Below are 16,332 nucleotides of genomic sequence, written 5' to 3' on the forward strand. Positions count from 1 at the left end.
CATATTATACACAGAATTGAAGTTGTACCCTGTTCTAATTTCAGAATAATATCTCTCTATAAGTGATAGCTACACTAAGGAGCCTATTCGTAGTTATCCTAGTCTAGTCCTAGTTTGGCCTTGTCGGATTAACCCTTTGGCTGCTGTTCTGGGCTCTGTTTATACCTCATGTTGATGATTGGTTTTGTCTCTGGATTACTCTTTTTGTCAAGCACCCAGGATTCAGTTTGCTGTCGACTAATCCACGCTCGTTTTGGATTATTCTCTTTGCTCCTGTCTGAACTTTACCTGTGTTTTGACCATGTTTTTCAATAAAGTCTGCAAGTGCCAGGTCAGGCATGGACCCTACTGAGCAGCTGCTCGACCTGAAACAAGGGGAGTTACCCACTGACGTCGATCAGTTTTTGAGTTGTCCTATCAGTTAGCCTTTGTGAGATTGCGTTAAGAGACATTTTTCATTTTGGCCATAATCGCCCATCAAATCACGGTTTCCTTGTAGGAGGTTTAATTGTAGCTTAAAGGACTTATAGATTGCACTTAGTGGGTGTCGCAAAGGAGAAACTGCAACACCGCATGCGTTACAGAAATGAAGGACTAATGCACTAGAGCCCATTACAGAGCACAACGACACCCCACCATGCCACGCTCTCGTCACAGCTCAGAGACACGTTAGGTCTCACCTATTCGTTCAGAGTCTGGTCCTATGTGTTACACCCAAGTCTTTGAGGTCAGTTCTTCGGTACCCTAGACTGGCATCCACTACTGATGTAAGTTCAAGCAGCAGGTATCTCTTAACCAACTTCTCAAGTCCCTCTGCTCCGAACCGATTCCCTTGTTTGGGGACCCGTACACCACCACAGAACTGTGAACCATGAACTCTTGCCCAATCCTAAACTATTGTCCTGCTCTGAACTAGCCAAAGAGGATGTCTTTGAATTATCAGACAGGAGTCCAGAGACCATTTGTGAACTCTTTGTCCATCTAAACGAATCTGGTTAAGGTTTTGCCTGTTTATTTCACTCCTGATTTATTCACATCTGACATTGAACCATTCATCGGTTTCTAGTAATGGGTTTGGATGTAACATATCAGCCCTAGACCTTGCCTGTCAGTAACCCAGAAGCACTAAATGTTTTCAATGTCTTCTCCCATCTGCGCATTAACTCTGTCTCTACCATAGAGGCTTCTCATGAACTTTCTGCTTGTTCTGTTTCCCTGATTGTGTCTGTTGATCTCTGTCTCGCCAGCACCAGTCAGTGACCCCATCGATCAACCAATCAATCAATCACTTATATAGCGCTTTAAACAATACAGATAATGTCAAAGCACTGAACAGTATGGTGGTGATGATTTTCTGGTGCTCCCTGTCTTGATCTCCGGTAAGTGTACCCTGTCTGTGTTGTCTGTCTCTCCTCTCTTTCTGTCTTGGTCTCATCTGTTCTGTCGTGGTGGTCTTCTGGTCCATCTGCTCCGGTCTGGAGGAACTCGGCTCTATCTCTGGAGAACTCCTGTTCTGTCTGCTCTGCAAACCTGCACTGGAAACACCAAAGAGAAAAAGAGAGAGTTTTATCTATCATCAGGTCCCACGTTATCTCACTCTTACCCATCGTTTAGAAGGAAATCCGTCTGAAAGAGACGACACCGTAGAGAATAACCCAGTCAACGTGGAGAACAACTCGTCTCTTTGAACGACTCCAAAGAAATGAACTAAATAAATGAGTGTAGATTTTCTGTCCAAAAGTAATGCTGAGGATGTGACTGATTGTGAATGTTATTTCACACGATTCCCAACATTTAGCTGTTAGAATAGAACATTTTATACAATAGAATAGAATATTTTTTAAAAATACAAAAGGTTTTAAACCAAAGATCGCAGCACTCACTTTCCTAATGAACTTTAAATTGCTTCTCATTTATTTTTCTTTTGAATGTTTGTCTGCATTTGGTAGATGCTTTTATACATGAATGAAATACAGTAGATAAATGTATAAAATGTAAAATAATATAATAATAATAATAAGGTATGAATATATATATATGTAAGTGTGTATATATATATATATATATACACACACACACACATATATATATATATATATATATATATATATATATATATAGAGAGAGAGAGAGAGAGAGAGAGAGAGAGAGAATCAGTCACGGTGTGGTTAGCCAGAGAGCACTCAACGAGGATAAAGTCAACTTAAAAAATCAACAGCAGTGCAGATCATGAAAAGGCAATGCAGAAAGGCTGAGCGGACGTGGCGGAAGACAAAACTTGAAATCCACTATAGCATCTATAAAGACAGCCTGCATGCTTTTAATGTGGAATTAGCCACAGCACGACAGAAGTTTTCTCAAACCTTATAAATAGTAACCTGAACAACACCTGCACTCTTTTTGCTACGGTTGAGAGACTGACAAACCCCCCAAGTCAGATTCCCAGTGAAATGCTTTCTGACAGCAAATGCAATGAGTTTGCCTCATTCTTTTCTGAGAAGATCGAAAATATCAGAAAGGCAATTAAAACATCAGATGATGTAGAGATATGTCAGATTCAACCACAATCTCAAAAAGGAGTCACTATGTGTGTTTTTGGCGCAATTGATAGCAAAACTTTGGAGGAAGTAGTACAGCACCTAAAATCCTCAACCTGCTGTCTTGACACACTTCCTACATCCTTTCTTAAAAGCGTGTTTGACTGTTTAAAAGCTGACATCTTAGAAGTGGTGAACACATCACTTCTTTCTGGGACTTTTCAAACGCCCTGAAAACTGCGGTTTATTAAGCCCCTCCTGAAAAGAGAAATCTTGATAACAGTATATTGAGTAACTATGGACCGATATCAAATCTTCCGGTCATAGGCAAGATCATTGAAAAGGTAGTTCTGAATCAGCTGAACAGCTACTTGAACTCAAATGGTTATCTGGATCATTTTCAATCTGGTTTCAGACCGCACCACAGCACAGAGACAGCGTTAGTTAAGATAATAAATGATATTCGCCTAAACTCTGATTCTGGTAAAATATCAGTGCTGGTACTACTAGATCTTAGTGCTGCGTTTGACACTGTCGATCATAACATTCTTCTAGACAGACTGGAAAACTGGGTCGGGCTTTCTGGAATGGCTCTAAACTGGTTCAGGTCATATTTAGAGGAGGGGGTTATTATGTGAGTATAGGAAAGCATAAGTCTAAGTGGACGTCCATGACATGCGGAGTCCCACAAGGCTCAATTCTTGCGCCGCTCTTGTTTAGCCTGTATATGCTCCCACTAAGTCAAATAATGAGAAAGAATCAAACTGCCTATCACAGCTATGCTGACGACACACAGATTTACCTAGCTTTATCACCAAATGACTACAGCCCCATTGACTCACTCTGCCAATGCATTGATGAAATCAACAGTTGGATGTGCCAAAATGTTCTTCAGTTAAACAAGGAGAAAACTGAGTTCATTGCGTTTGGAAATAAAGATGAAGTTCACAAGGTGAATGCATACCTTGACTCAAGGGGTCAAACAACCAAAAGGCAAGTCAAGAATCTTTGTGTGATTCTAGAGACCGACCTTAGTTTCAGCTGTCATGTCAAAGCAGTGACTAAATCAGCGTACTATCACCTAAAAAATATTGCAAGAATCGGATGCTTTGTGCCCAGGCAAGACCTGGAGAAACTAGTCCATGCCTTCATCACCAGCAGGGTGGACTATTGTAATGGTCTCCTCACTGGCCTTCCCAAAAAGACCATCAGACAGCTGCAGCTCATCCAGAACGCTGCTGCCAGGATGCTGACTCGAACCAGAAAATCAGAGCACATCACACCAGTCCTCAGGTCCTTACACTGGCTTCCAGTGACATTTAGAATTGATTTTAAAGCACTTTTACTCGTTTATAAATCACTCAATGGACTAGGACCTAAATACATTGCAGATATGATCACTATTTATACACCTAACAGACCACTCAGATCACTAGGATCAAGTCAGTTAGAAATACCAAAGGTTCACACCAAACAAGGAGAATCTGCTTTTAGTTATTATGCTGCTCGCATCTGGAACCAGCTTCCTGAAGAGATCAGATGTGCTGAAACATTAGTCACTTTTAAATCCAGACTCAAAACTCATCTGTTTAGTTGTGCATTTACAGAATGAGCACTGTGCTTTTATTTTATTTTAATTTCTTTTATTGTTATCTGAATCTTGTAATTATTTTATTTGCTCTCTTGTAAAGCACTTTGAATTACCATTGTGTATGAAATGTGCTATATAAATAAACTTGCCTTGCCTTGCCTTAAACAGGAAGACAGGATGAAAAACCACACACTTAAAGACGAGAACCGACGATTAAACAGAATCAAACTAGAACTTAAATACAAACAGGAACTGACTAAAGTAATAAGACACAGCTGACGACAAATTAGACAATGAACTAAAAGTAGGTCCCACTGAACACAGGACAAAAGGGAGAGAGACATGAAGCTTTTTATATATTTAGATTTATTTTCCTTTACTAAAGGAACACAACCTTTATTTAAAATCGTAAAGATGAATAATTCTGTAATATTTGGTAATTTTCTGCACTGTGTCTGCATTCTAATATATAAGCTGTGGCATAATGTTTTTACTGTGTTGATTATTATTTTATCTTTATTTATTTGCCTAACAACTGATTCATAACCAGGAATACACAGACTTTAAAATTATGTTTGTTTTTTATTTAAATAAATACACTTATTATAATAATAATAATAATAATAATAATAATAGTCTATTGTGAACATGAGCCCTACTTGATGTATTTATTGACTGATGTTATGCTCATTATTTGTTTCTTATATTTTAAAGAAGCATCACACCAGTCCTCAGCTCCGTTTAGGATCGTTTCTAAACCGCTCGTGACCTACGACCTAAACTCTGAACATGAACAGATCCCTCAGATCTTTAGGAAGGAGTCAGGCAGAAAGACCTAGAAAGTGCTCTTTTTTTAATTATACAGACAGGTATAATTAAAAAACAGTCATGCTATGATGACAACTGCACGTTTGATTTAATAATTGGAGGATGTGCAGAATAATGGAAATGCACAATGAAAAAAACATGATTTTTGAGAATTGTTAAAAGCGGAGTTATCTGTTTTTGCCGAAATCTTGACAATGAAAATCTTGAAGTGAAGTCTGTTAATGTTCCTCTTCAGGTCCATCAGGAGAAGATCTTCTGTATTTAACACACACACCTTGTTTAGTCGTGCTCCTGCATGTCCTGAGATCCATGCATGCTTTCTGTGCTCTACTGAGTTTAAACTTTACTTTTTAACTTATTTATTTAAATTGAGATAAAAAAATGTTTGAACGGGATACTAAAGTATGTATTTACACAGTTAAAGGAGTTAGCAGGAAATGTTTGCTGCTCACATAGAAAACTATACATTATTTACGGCTGTTCTGTTCGTCAGGATATTATTTATACACGCAGCTGTCCTTCAAAACAGCTATATCCTGACAATAAGACCATTGAAATGTCTATCCGGTCGGAATCACGTGAGTCACACTGTTTTCTTTGATTATGTGATGATAGCTTATCAATAGCTTGACGATGCTTCTTTGTCCAGTTCGCCTGAGGATCAGTGAACGCTCTCCTCTTTATTTGTTTAGTTTAAAGCAGGCAATGACAAATGAGCTCTGGCTTGATGTAATGCTGTTCGGATGATGTTTTATTAACCCATGCAGTAACAAATGCAAACACACTCATGTTTGCATATTCATGAATTTGTTAAGCTAATGGCGCATGTCAAATGCATTTACACAAATACTGCAAAATCTGAGAAATCGGTTATTTGCATGGAGAGGCAGGTTTACATTTGGTAGTAGTACATATTTTTCATTTCGGAAACCACCAGCCAAAAAAAAAAAAACGCGACTCCGGTGGGACTCGAACCCACAACCTTTGAATCACATCGCTAGATCTGCCTAGAAGTCCAATGCGCTATCCATTGCGCCACGGAGCCACCTGTTGATCATGACGAATATTACCGCTATTATTCATCTCCATCACACTGCGATCTCTCGTGACGGGTGTTTTCTGAGTACGTGCGATTTAAAATGCTGATTTAACCCCTTTACGTAGTGAATATTTATCCGTGCTTTTTTTAAATCGGCGTTTGTTTGTCTTGTGTCGCTTCACGCACGCGGTGCTGTGATTGGCTGAGGCAGGCGGACACGTGACACCGACGCGATTGCAACATGAAACGGATCGAATACTGAAACAACTTCGCGTAAACATAAGAACAAAGTATGCTTCTTTTAGGATAAGGTAAGTTTTAATAAGGCGGCTGTATCTTAACGATCGTCGGACTCTAACAGCGAGGAGTGACCCGTGAGCACGGGTTTATGGATTTCCGTTTCGTTGTCACTCTGAGAACCTTAAAGGTAAAAAAACATTTGGACTCATATTTTTGTATAAAGTCAATTTTAGCTGTACATTTTTATACTTTCTGTTTAAAACGATCTGTTTATGTATAATGTAGCATAAGCATAACGTGGTTTTAAAAGTGAAAAATTAAACATACTAAAGAGTACTTTATATCTGTTCTTTTTTATTGATCGGAAACTACTATAAATGCTGTCGTCCTGATTTCTGGCTGTGAAAGCATGAGCGGGCAGCAGGTGGCGCTGTTACTGCAGGAGTGTCTGAGGCGCGCAGGCACCGGACCTGAGGGAGACACGCAGCCCCGCCGCGCGGCAGAGGGCGCTGGTCCAGCAGGTCCTTACAGGATTTCAGTTTGTAAATGAATGTGTACACATTTCTAAATTAATTTAGTAAAAAACAAACAAACACACACAAATACTGCCAAGTGAAATACGTAGCAATTCTCGGAATCTTCTGACAAGGTTCTGTTTTCGATACTAATAACGTTACAGATACGTTCTGAACATTTCTTTCAGAAGTAACATGTTTGGGAATGTTATTAGCAAAGTGTTCTTAGTGAACGTTTTTTATTTTTGCTGGACCCTTTCGAGTTTTCTTATTGAAGTCTTGACCTCTGACCCTCAGGGCCGTTCCCGGGGGATCTGAGCACGCTCCTGCAGGAGGCCAAGGACAGGAAGTGGCCGTTCGTCGAGGAGAAATGGCAGTACAAACAATCCGTGACGCCCGAGGACAAAATAAACTCGTCGGATCTCGTCAGAAAACATCTGCTGCAGTTACTGGTAACGATCCCCGACCGTCGCGATTCTGGCGGCGAATAACGTCACGGCGTCTGATCTGACCACTGCTGTGATCGCAGGCGTTCCTCCGAGACAGTATCTCCTCCGAGGAGCCGGAGTGGGCCGTTGCCGTGGTTTTCCTGCTCGACCGCCTGCTGTACTGGATGGACGGCTCTCATCTGCTGTTGAAGATTGCTAAAGCGTTGCACAAGCGTTACCCGGACGTTCCCATCGCCCCTCAGGTCATCATCAGACAGGCTCGTGTCTATCTGAACACCGGTGAGCTCTGCACTCCGTGCGTGTTCGTTTTTCAGCTTCAAACAGATCCACGATGCTTCTCTTTGCTTTGCAGGTAAGCTGCAGAAGGCCGAGCTGATCCTCAGCAGTCTGATCAGCAGCGCTTCAACAGGTACCGCTCGCCTTCAGTGCTGTTTCGGCTCAGTTGTCCGTCTCTGCTGTGAAATAGCGCACTGTTTCTGCCTCTTCAGGCTCGTGGACGTATCAGAAGTTCAGTGATCAGACGCTAGTGCAAGCCGTCGGTCTTCAGGTGCGAGGGCAAGTGCTGCAGACGCTCGGTGAGACCCGTGCAACTCATCTCGTTATAAACGTCTCACCGACATGCATCAGAAAATCGTGTAGCATTATGTGTGAATGTATTTGCAGACTCCTGCAGTTACTGTAAATATGTAACATGTGGCGTTTGTGTTTATTAGGCCTGTGGCTGGAGGCTGCTGAACTCATATGGGCGTCTCTGATCGGTTTTTACACTCTTCCACAACCTGATAAAAAGGTCTGGACCCGGTACACTCTCGGTGGTTTTGTGCAGAGGTATGTTTTGTGAGGATCCCTCATGACTCTGAATTGTTTTCAGGGTATTGGGACGTCTCTCGGGCTCCTGGCAAACACCCTGACCTCCATGAATGACCGGGACTTCACTGCGCTTCAGGAGAAGCCTCATATTGACCTGGTAATACAGTCTGAAATGTCCTAAATCAGCGTTTTGCTCGTGTTGAGCTCTAATGAGACGCTCTTTTCCCTCGTTCAGGGTTTTCTCGGAGAGAGTGGTCATCGTCTGCTGTCTGCGGCGCGGGCGGCCAAAATGGCCGTTGTGTTCAGTCAGTACGGATCGCTGTACGTTCTGACCAATGTGGTGAGTTCTTACGAATAAACAGAATAAAGTTCCCTTTTGTCTTGTTCCATAAATACTTGATTTGGTGTCCTGTGACTTGTTTTTCTAAAGCACCCCAGGCCATCATTATTCTGTCGTGACAACAATCATGTGACTGTAAATTTCCCAACTTCATTTGGGAAAAGTGCAAACCTAAGTAAATACTAAATAAATAATGAAAACATGTTACATAACTTAACCACTCAAGTAAATGTGACTTAGTGTATCATGATTTTGATATTTATCTCAGGGCTGAAGAACGTGTGTATGCGGTTCATCTGACAATCAGAACAATTCATTACTACAGAATCATCCTGGGTCTAATTCGATTAATATTAAAATAAAGTGATAAAGTAAAGACATTCAGTGCTTTGGTTCGCAACAGCTGAAATTGTCAGCCTAATTATTACCTGTAAGCTATAACTAATCAATAAAGCTATATCACAGTTTGTGTCATAATCTTACAACTCAGTACGACATCATTTTGGGTATTCATGTAATTTTTAGACGATTTATATTAGACTTACTTGACTTTTGTTTATGATGTCATAGCATTTAAAAAACGTGTACAGTGATTTAAAGACACAAAGTTTCAAAATTGACAAAGATGTTGCACTGTCTCACAATTTTGATTTCTAATCTCATAATCATTTTGATTTTAATGTCATAATTTTTGTTTTTATGCCATAATTTTGATGTAGCAGTCATCAGTTGGAATAAAATCACTTTAGAAATCACAAAAGTTGTGCCTGTAAACGTAACCAGACCGTCATAGCGGCCAGGTATTTCATAATTGTTAACAGTAGATGTTTTAATTTGACCTCCTGATGCTCTTTTGCAGGTCGCTCAGGGCATCTGTCTACTATCCTATAGCTTCTCAAAAAAATGCCCTGCAGAGGATCAGCAGACGTACCTGGCTTTAGCTAAAGAGGCCTTTGAGATCGGCTTGTTAACAAAGACGACAGGAGACGTCGTCACCAGCAAGCTGGAGCTGCACACGTTCCTCAAAGCCTCTTACTGCTTAGCTGTGGCTCACAGATGGATGCTCGGCCCGTCCGAGACCACCGCCTCAGCCATGAGCGTCTGTCGGGAAGCCATGACTTTATTCATAGATTATTGCGCTAGAGGAGATTCTCGTCGTGCACCAAGATCATGGCGAAGATACAGCAGATTAAGTTGCTGCTGAAGGTGAAAACCTTTCGGAATTCTGATCCCCAGTCGTTTATTCCCGACATCTACCGTTCCATGGAGTTCGGGCGGTCTTGTTCACGCTTCGGTGACTTCGCGAAGGCACTGGATGTTTCCGGAAAGCACCACCAGTCTGTTTGTGAGGCGTTCGAGAATGGCGCTCGGCGGGGTTCGTGCTCGAATCACGCGCGGTGTATAACAGCGTTCAGACGGACACAGAAGTTCTGCATAGCGCCAGATGCAGAAAGACGATCATTCACGTCCGTTCGATCCATCTGGCAGCGGATCGTCTTTATATCTGGCCGATACTGAACAGAGCAGCCTCGGTTCTTATGAGCTGGTTGATGACTTCAGCAGCGGAAGCATCATCAATCCGAGCAATCAAAGTAGTGCTAGTCCCTCTGTCCCCAACACCTTTAGAAACAACAGTGGAAACCCTAGTCAATCCCAACTGATGCAAAAGCTCGCCACATCTGAAGATGTTGAGGACATCCTATCCAAAAAATCAAACACCCAACACAAAGGCAATCAGAAGAACGCAAAGATGTCTTCGAGCTCCTTCAGCAGTGGATCTTCATGGGAACGTGTTTCAAGACAGTCTCAAAGTAGCATAGAAACTGAGGGGGACATTGAAGATCCCTCTCACGAAGGCAGCCATGCAAGGGTTAGTTGCACCAAAGGAGGAAGCACTTCTGCACATTCCCTCTGTGATAGCTCTGCATCACGTTCTTCTTGGCAAAAACTCTCCATAAGCCCCATCGCTAATGGAGAACATCTTGAGCATCATTCTCAGAGCAGCATAGAAACCGAGGAAGACATTGTAGATGCCTTTCATGAAGGCAATGATGCAAGAGTTAGTCGCACCAAAGGAGGGAGCACTTCTTCGTTTTCCCTCTGTGATAGCTCTGCATCACGTTCTTCTTGGCAAAAATTCACTATTAGCCCCATCGCTAATAGAGAACATCTTGAACATCATTCTCAGAGCAGCATAGAAACCGAGGAGGACATTGTAGATGCTTCTAATGAAGGCAATGATGCAAGGGTTAGTCGCACCAAAGGAGGAGCACTTCTTCGTTTTCCCTTTGTGATAGCTCTGAATCACGTTCTTCTTGGCAAAAACTCTCCATTAGCCCCATCGCTAATAGAGAACATCTTGAACATCATTCTCAGAGCAGCATAGAAACTGAGGAGGACATTGTAGATGCTTCTCATGAAGGCAGCCATGCAAGGGTTAGTCGCACCAAAGAAGGAAGCACTTCTGCACATTCCCTCTGTGATAGCTCTGCATCACGTTCTTCTTGGCAAAAACTCTCCATAAGCCCCATTGCTGATGAAGAACGTCTCGAACATCATTCTCAGAGCAGCATAGAAACCGAGGAAGAATTGATTGACCTTTCACATAGTAGCAGAGAAATCAATAATGACGCAAAGGTTGGTTGCACAAAAGGTGGAAGTACTTCTTCATTTTCACTTTGCGACAGCTCTGCATCACGTTCTTCTTGGCAAAAACTCTCCATTGCTAATGTAGAACAACTTGAATTAACGCACACGAAAGAAAGGACAGATCAGCGCCTTGAGGTCCCAGACAAGATTCCAGAATGCCCAGGAACTCTGTCGTCCACCGAGAGTGACCCATTCGAGGAACTGGGGTTCGAGCATCTGTCTACAGCCTCGTCACCGTGCAAGGACTGCTTTAAGAACTGCATCATGGGAAGCGACGTCCTGACTGAGCGTGACTACCGATCTCTCTTGGCTGGAGCTTGTCAGCGCTGCCTGCTTGAGAGGCTGCCGAACAAAGCGCTGAAGCCCCTGGATCCCATACAGCTGGAGAAGGCCTACGGTGAGTGATAGGACTGTCAGTTTGTCAAATATAAAATACAAATCCACATTCAAATTCAGATTTTAGCTTGTTTCGTTGGCCAATCCAGTTGAATTCTGTTGATGAGGCAATGCTACGCTATTGCAGAAAAACAGAACATCAATGTGGAGAGTTTGTTGTTACGTTCCGACAGAATTCATATTTTCTAGAGGGACATCTATCATCATTGCATTTGCATCTCACACAAGAGTTGCATGTTTAGAAAGCAGCGTAAAATTATTCAAGTTCAACTTCTAAAAAACATGTCTCCAGGCATCCAGCGTCCCTTTGTATTAAACTATGCATACATGATGTGGTTTTGTTTATAATTGTTTAACCAACTTAATTAATTATTATTGGTTATAAACATTGTGCACTTTTGCACAGATAGATGCTATTTTATTGCTTTGATAAACGTGCATTTGTAATATTTTGCTCAATGGGCCCTCTTGTGGCTTCAGGAGAGAAACGCTTTTTTTAAAAATAGAACATAAGTCAAATATCGATGTGATATGTGCGTTGAAAAGTGAGGTTGTGATAGAAGCACATGTCCTCATCTGTGTCAGACGCCGTGGTGTTGAAGTACTCGAGGGCCGCTGATGTCTGGATAGGCTCTGAGAGCAGTGTTTATGTCGGGAAACTGATGGGTGTCCAGGGCAAACAGAGACGAGCCATCGAGGTGCAGTACCTTCACCAGGAACAACTTCTCAGCAGGTTTGGCTCACATTAACAGTCATTATCCCAGACTTTAACCACAGATTTCCATAGTTCCATAGTTCCATAGGTCTCACAGCTCTTGTGTTGTGTTATGTATGGTTGCTCTCTTTTGCTCTTCAGCTATGTAGGAAAGGAATATCTGAAGGCTAAAGGGCTCCACGCGCACCTCGATGACGTGGAGAGACAGATGACCGCGCAGTACTACGTTACGGAGTTTAATAAACGCCTGTACGATAATAACGTCACGACCCAGATCTTCTTCATCCCGTCTGAAGTGCTGCTGGTGAGAACCTCTCCATATACCGTTACTCTGTAGAGAAATAATGTCACGGTTCAAGACCAAGACCCGACACATCTGTTTCAGATTCTGGAGAAGGATCGAATCGTGACCTGTTTGTCTGCAGAGCCGTACATGTCCGGGACGTTCGTAAAACTCACAAACAACACACGGGATACTGACGAGAGGCATGACGCCACTAAATACGGCATCGCCTTCGGTCACTTCACCTACGAGTTCTCCGCTCATCAAGAGGTCGTGGTGGATCTGCAGGGTGAGAATCTTGTCTTTTTGACAAACATCTCTCAGTTCGCTTGCGTTGTTTGCAAGAAGATCCAGAACCAAACATGATGGAATTTCAAGCGATTTAAAATTTTGAGAGTTGCGTACATGTTTAGTACGACAAGTTTTTACAAATGTTATGTTTAAATACGCAGTTTGAGGCAATATCTAATTTGCATCCACTCTTTTGTCTAGAGAATAAACCTGACGATTGGATAAAGCCAGGCTCATATTTTTGTTGTTGATGATGTTTTCATATTAGAGGTTTTTCGGAGGATTTTGGATTTCACTTTTCATGAGTCAGAAAAAACATTTTTCATCACGCAATTAAAAGTAATATGTTATAAAATATGTGATGATATGTGAATAAACCCCTCAGTGAAATCCTTCAGGAATGCAGAGAGAAATACAATTATGTTGGTGGAGAAACGATGGCCTTTAAAAATAAGTGAAATCTAGATAACGTGCAATAATAAAACCAGGCTAATGATATATTAGCAAACCTTTGTACAGAGAGGGATAAAACGTTATCTAGTAGTGTCCTGCTAAAAAAAAGTGTTCCAGCAGCTGTTGGTAACGTGGTGTTGTCCTCCTCAGGGTGGATCACGGCGAACGGCAAGGGCTTGACGTATCTGACCGACCCTCAGATTCACTCGCTGCTGAAGCCCAGGTCCAGTAACTTCCAGCAGACCGGGATCGACAACTTCATCAGGCATCAGCACGGAGACCAGTGCAACGAGATCTGTCGCGCCGCCGGACTCGCGCACATCGGACCTACTGGGCGTCAAAAACCGGCTTGATCGAGCATTACAGAAAATATGTTCCTGTAAAAGAGATGTTGTATTTACAGGCAACATTAACTCATTGTTCATATGAGAAATGAGGAAGTGACTATCGTCATTATCTGACCGCATGTTTGCAGATCCAGGTTGTGAAATATCTGGGGTCATATGACAGTGTCATCATTAGTGCATCATGTGACCGAAACCAGATCTGCTCCATTCCTGAGCTTCAACACAAACATCACTAAGGCGTGATTTCTGACTGTAAACAGAAACAGAGTTTGTGAGAACTTAGGAACTGTGATTCGCAAAACCTCACGCCCGATTTATTTTATAGTGAAAAAATTTAATCCATGTGTTGCCGCTGGCAACCATTGCATTGCCATCAGGTGAAACACAAATAATTTATCTCAGGGCTACTTTAAATAAATATAATATATAAAAGAGGTTTGGCTGACAAAAAAAAATTGCATTGCATGTGAAATAATAATAATAATAATGTGAATTTGTGCGTTTTGATGCATTTGAAAGACATGATGCTTTCCAAAGGCAAAGCAATACATGATGAAATAATAAATAAAAATGAATGTGTGAGATGAATGCTAAGACTTTTCTGTGTAATTATGTCCTGATGAATGATTGAAAACTTTATGCATGCATATAAGCGGTATAGACTCTTTTAGAAAGGAGGTTTTAAAAAATAAAGACTTAGTGAGAGTCAGAGTGATAAAACTGGAAAGGCATAGATCAGAAGTGGGAGGTTCCTGCTGAAGGGTTCTGGAGTCTCCTGAGAGCCGCTGAAAGAGGAAGTGTGTCGGTGTTTCTTTCAGGGAGAGCTGCTGGAGGTCAGTGATCTTCTGAGGATGAAGGTGCTGGGTCTGGGTTTGTGTTCGCTGCTGGTTCTGCTGGTTCTGACCGGAAGAAGCTCAGCGCAGATCCCATCGATGCCGTGAGTCACTTCTGGGCCTTCATTAATAAAGTGTGTGTCTTTCGGAGAGAGAGTGTGTGTGTGTGCTCTTAAATACTCACAAACACAGCTCCTCGGCGCTCGGAGTCACGTCAGGAGTCTGATCGGGCGCGCGCGCGTCGTGTTGTCGGAGTGTTTGTCGGAGTTTTGTCGGAGTGCTGCTCCTGAAGCTCGCTGCTCTGAATCGTGATGATTGGAGATGTTTTAATGTGTTAATGATATCAATTAGGAGTCGTTTACGAGCCGAAATCATTTATTCAAGTTCAAGAACATCATCCGAAAGAGACGCGGTTTCTGTTCGTACGTCCTTTCTGTGAATCGCACGTAACGTTACGCACATCGGAGAAATTATCGATTTTAGAGTATTTTTTAGCGCGACCTTTCACCTTCTCTTTATCGTGTTTACGATATTTCCATACCAGATATTTATTATAAATAAAAATAATGACTGTCAACGTTTAAATGCTTTAAACTGTGTTTTCAGAGCAGTTTGACATGAATTAGTTTATCGATCTCGAATTACGGAAGAACACGTGACGTTAAGCGTTTAAAACACGTCATGGACGTCTGCGATCTGATCTGTGACGCAATAGTCATATTTACTGATTCTTTTATGATTTTAATTTTTTTTTAATTGAGTTCATACAGGCTTTTTGTTTATCGTTCAACTATTATTATCTTTAATAGATCTTTAATAGATCTCGTTTGCTGTAATATGTCTATGTTGATAATAATAACAGCTCTATGTTTTTCTGTTCAGGAACTCCTCCGCTGCTCTCCGGAAGTATGAGTGTGGTGAGACATGATCCTGAGCCAGACATGATTATAAAACCTCTGCGGTGCTTTTAATACAGGTGTGTGTGTGTGTGTGTGTGTCTCTGTGTGTGTGTGTGTGTCTCTCTCTCTCTCTCTGTGTGTGTGTGTGTGTGTGTCTGTGTGTGTGTGTGTGTGTGTCTCTCTCTCTCTCTCTCTCTGTGTGTGTCTGTGTGTGTGTGTGTCTCTGTGTGTGTGTGTGTGTCTCTCTCTCTCTCTGTGTGTCTGTGTGTGTGTGTCTCTGTGTGTGTGTGTGTGTGTGTTTCAGAGCGCTCGAGACGGTGAGGACATGGTTCTGGTCAGGTACCGTTATGACTCGTTGGGGCAGCGGATCCGTCTGTGGGAGTTCGGTCGTGTTCAGGGTAAACCTCTTCACGTCAACATGCTGTTCCTGTTTCGTCAGGTGACCGAGGAACTCTCCAGACCTCCTTTCACTCAAAGTCAAGCAGACATCCTCGTTTGACGCGTGCAAACATATACAAACTGAGTATTCACTAAATATTAACTGAACGAAACTTGATCATAATTATGGCTTTTTATGTCGACTTTTGCTCTCATAATTGACTTTTAATCTCATAATTATAACTTTTTGTTGTCATTTTTACTTTGACCTTTAATTTGACCTTTCATCTTATAATTATGACTTGGATTCAATGTATCTCGTTTGGCTTTTATTGTCATGATTTAGATTTTTATCTCATAGTTATGACTTTTTATAGTTAACTTCTACCATTATCTCATAGGACCCTCATAATGTCAACATATCAAATAATCATGACTTTTTATATAATAATAAAACTGTCACAATTCTTCTTATAATTATTAGTTTCTATGTCATAATTTTAATTGACCTTTTCACTGGTTTTAACGTTTTGTCAAAATTGAAATAATTTAAATTCTCTCTTACAATCATGATTTTTGTCCTTATTTATCTCATAATTGATTTCTTATGATTATGACTTAATTGACATTTAATATAATTTAGAATTTTTCTTTAAAATAATTTATCTCATACTCATGACTTTTAATGTGATAATTTAGACTTCTCATATTTGACTTTTTGTCATAATTTCAATGATCT

The 16,332-nt window shown here is 41.4% G+C and overlaps 1 protein-coding gene, 1 non-coding gene and 1 pseudogene across 2 annotated transcripts; 2 read left to right on the forward strand and 1 right to left on the reverse strand.

The window, feature by feature from the left end:
- Nucleotides 1–5,910: 5,910 nt before the first annotated feature.
- trnar-ucu lies at nucleotides 5,911–6,001 on the reverse strand. Its single transcript is given in 2 exon segments — nucleotides 5,911–5,946; nucleotides 5,965–6,001. It is a non-coding gene; the product is annotated as a tRNA-Arg (tRNA).
- A 510-nt stretch (nucleotides 6,002–6,511) lies between these two features.
- LOC122349092 (alpha-protein kinase 1-like) lies at nucleotides 6,512–13,721 on the forward strand. The gene is given in 16 exon segments (XM_043245003.1): nucleotides 6,512–6,777; nucleotides 7,048–7,202; nucleotides 7,280–7,478; nucleotides 7,552–7,608; nucleotides 7,688–7,774; nucleotides 7,913–7,989; nucleotides 8,071–8,166; nucleotides 8,245–8,349; nucleotides 9,209–9,509; nucleotides 9,512–9,690; nucleotides 9,794–10,612; nucleotides 10,615–11,395; nucleotides 11,980–12,127; nucleotides 12,251–12,413; nucleotides 12,495–12,681; nucleotides 13,287–13,721. Coding segments are annotated over 16 exon segments (3,690 nt in total). The 5' UTR covers nucleotides 6,512–6,644; the 3' UTR covers nucleotides 13,490–13,721.
- Nucleotides 13,722–14,545: 824 nt separating this feature from the next.
- Nucleotides 14,546–16,332, forward strand: part of LOC122348142 — a 2,745-nt pseudogene continuing 958 nt past the window's right edge.

Source organism: Puntigrus tetrazona, chromosome 7 (genome assembly GCF_018831695.1).
Source record: "Puntigrus tetrazona isolate hp1 chromosome 7, ASM1883169v1, whole genome shotgun sequence".
Lineage (NCBI taxonomy): Eukaryota > Metazoa > Chordata > Actinopteri > Cypriniformes > Cyprinidae > Puntigrus > Puntigrus tetrazona.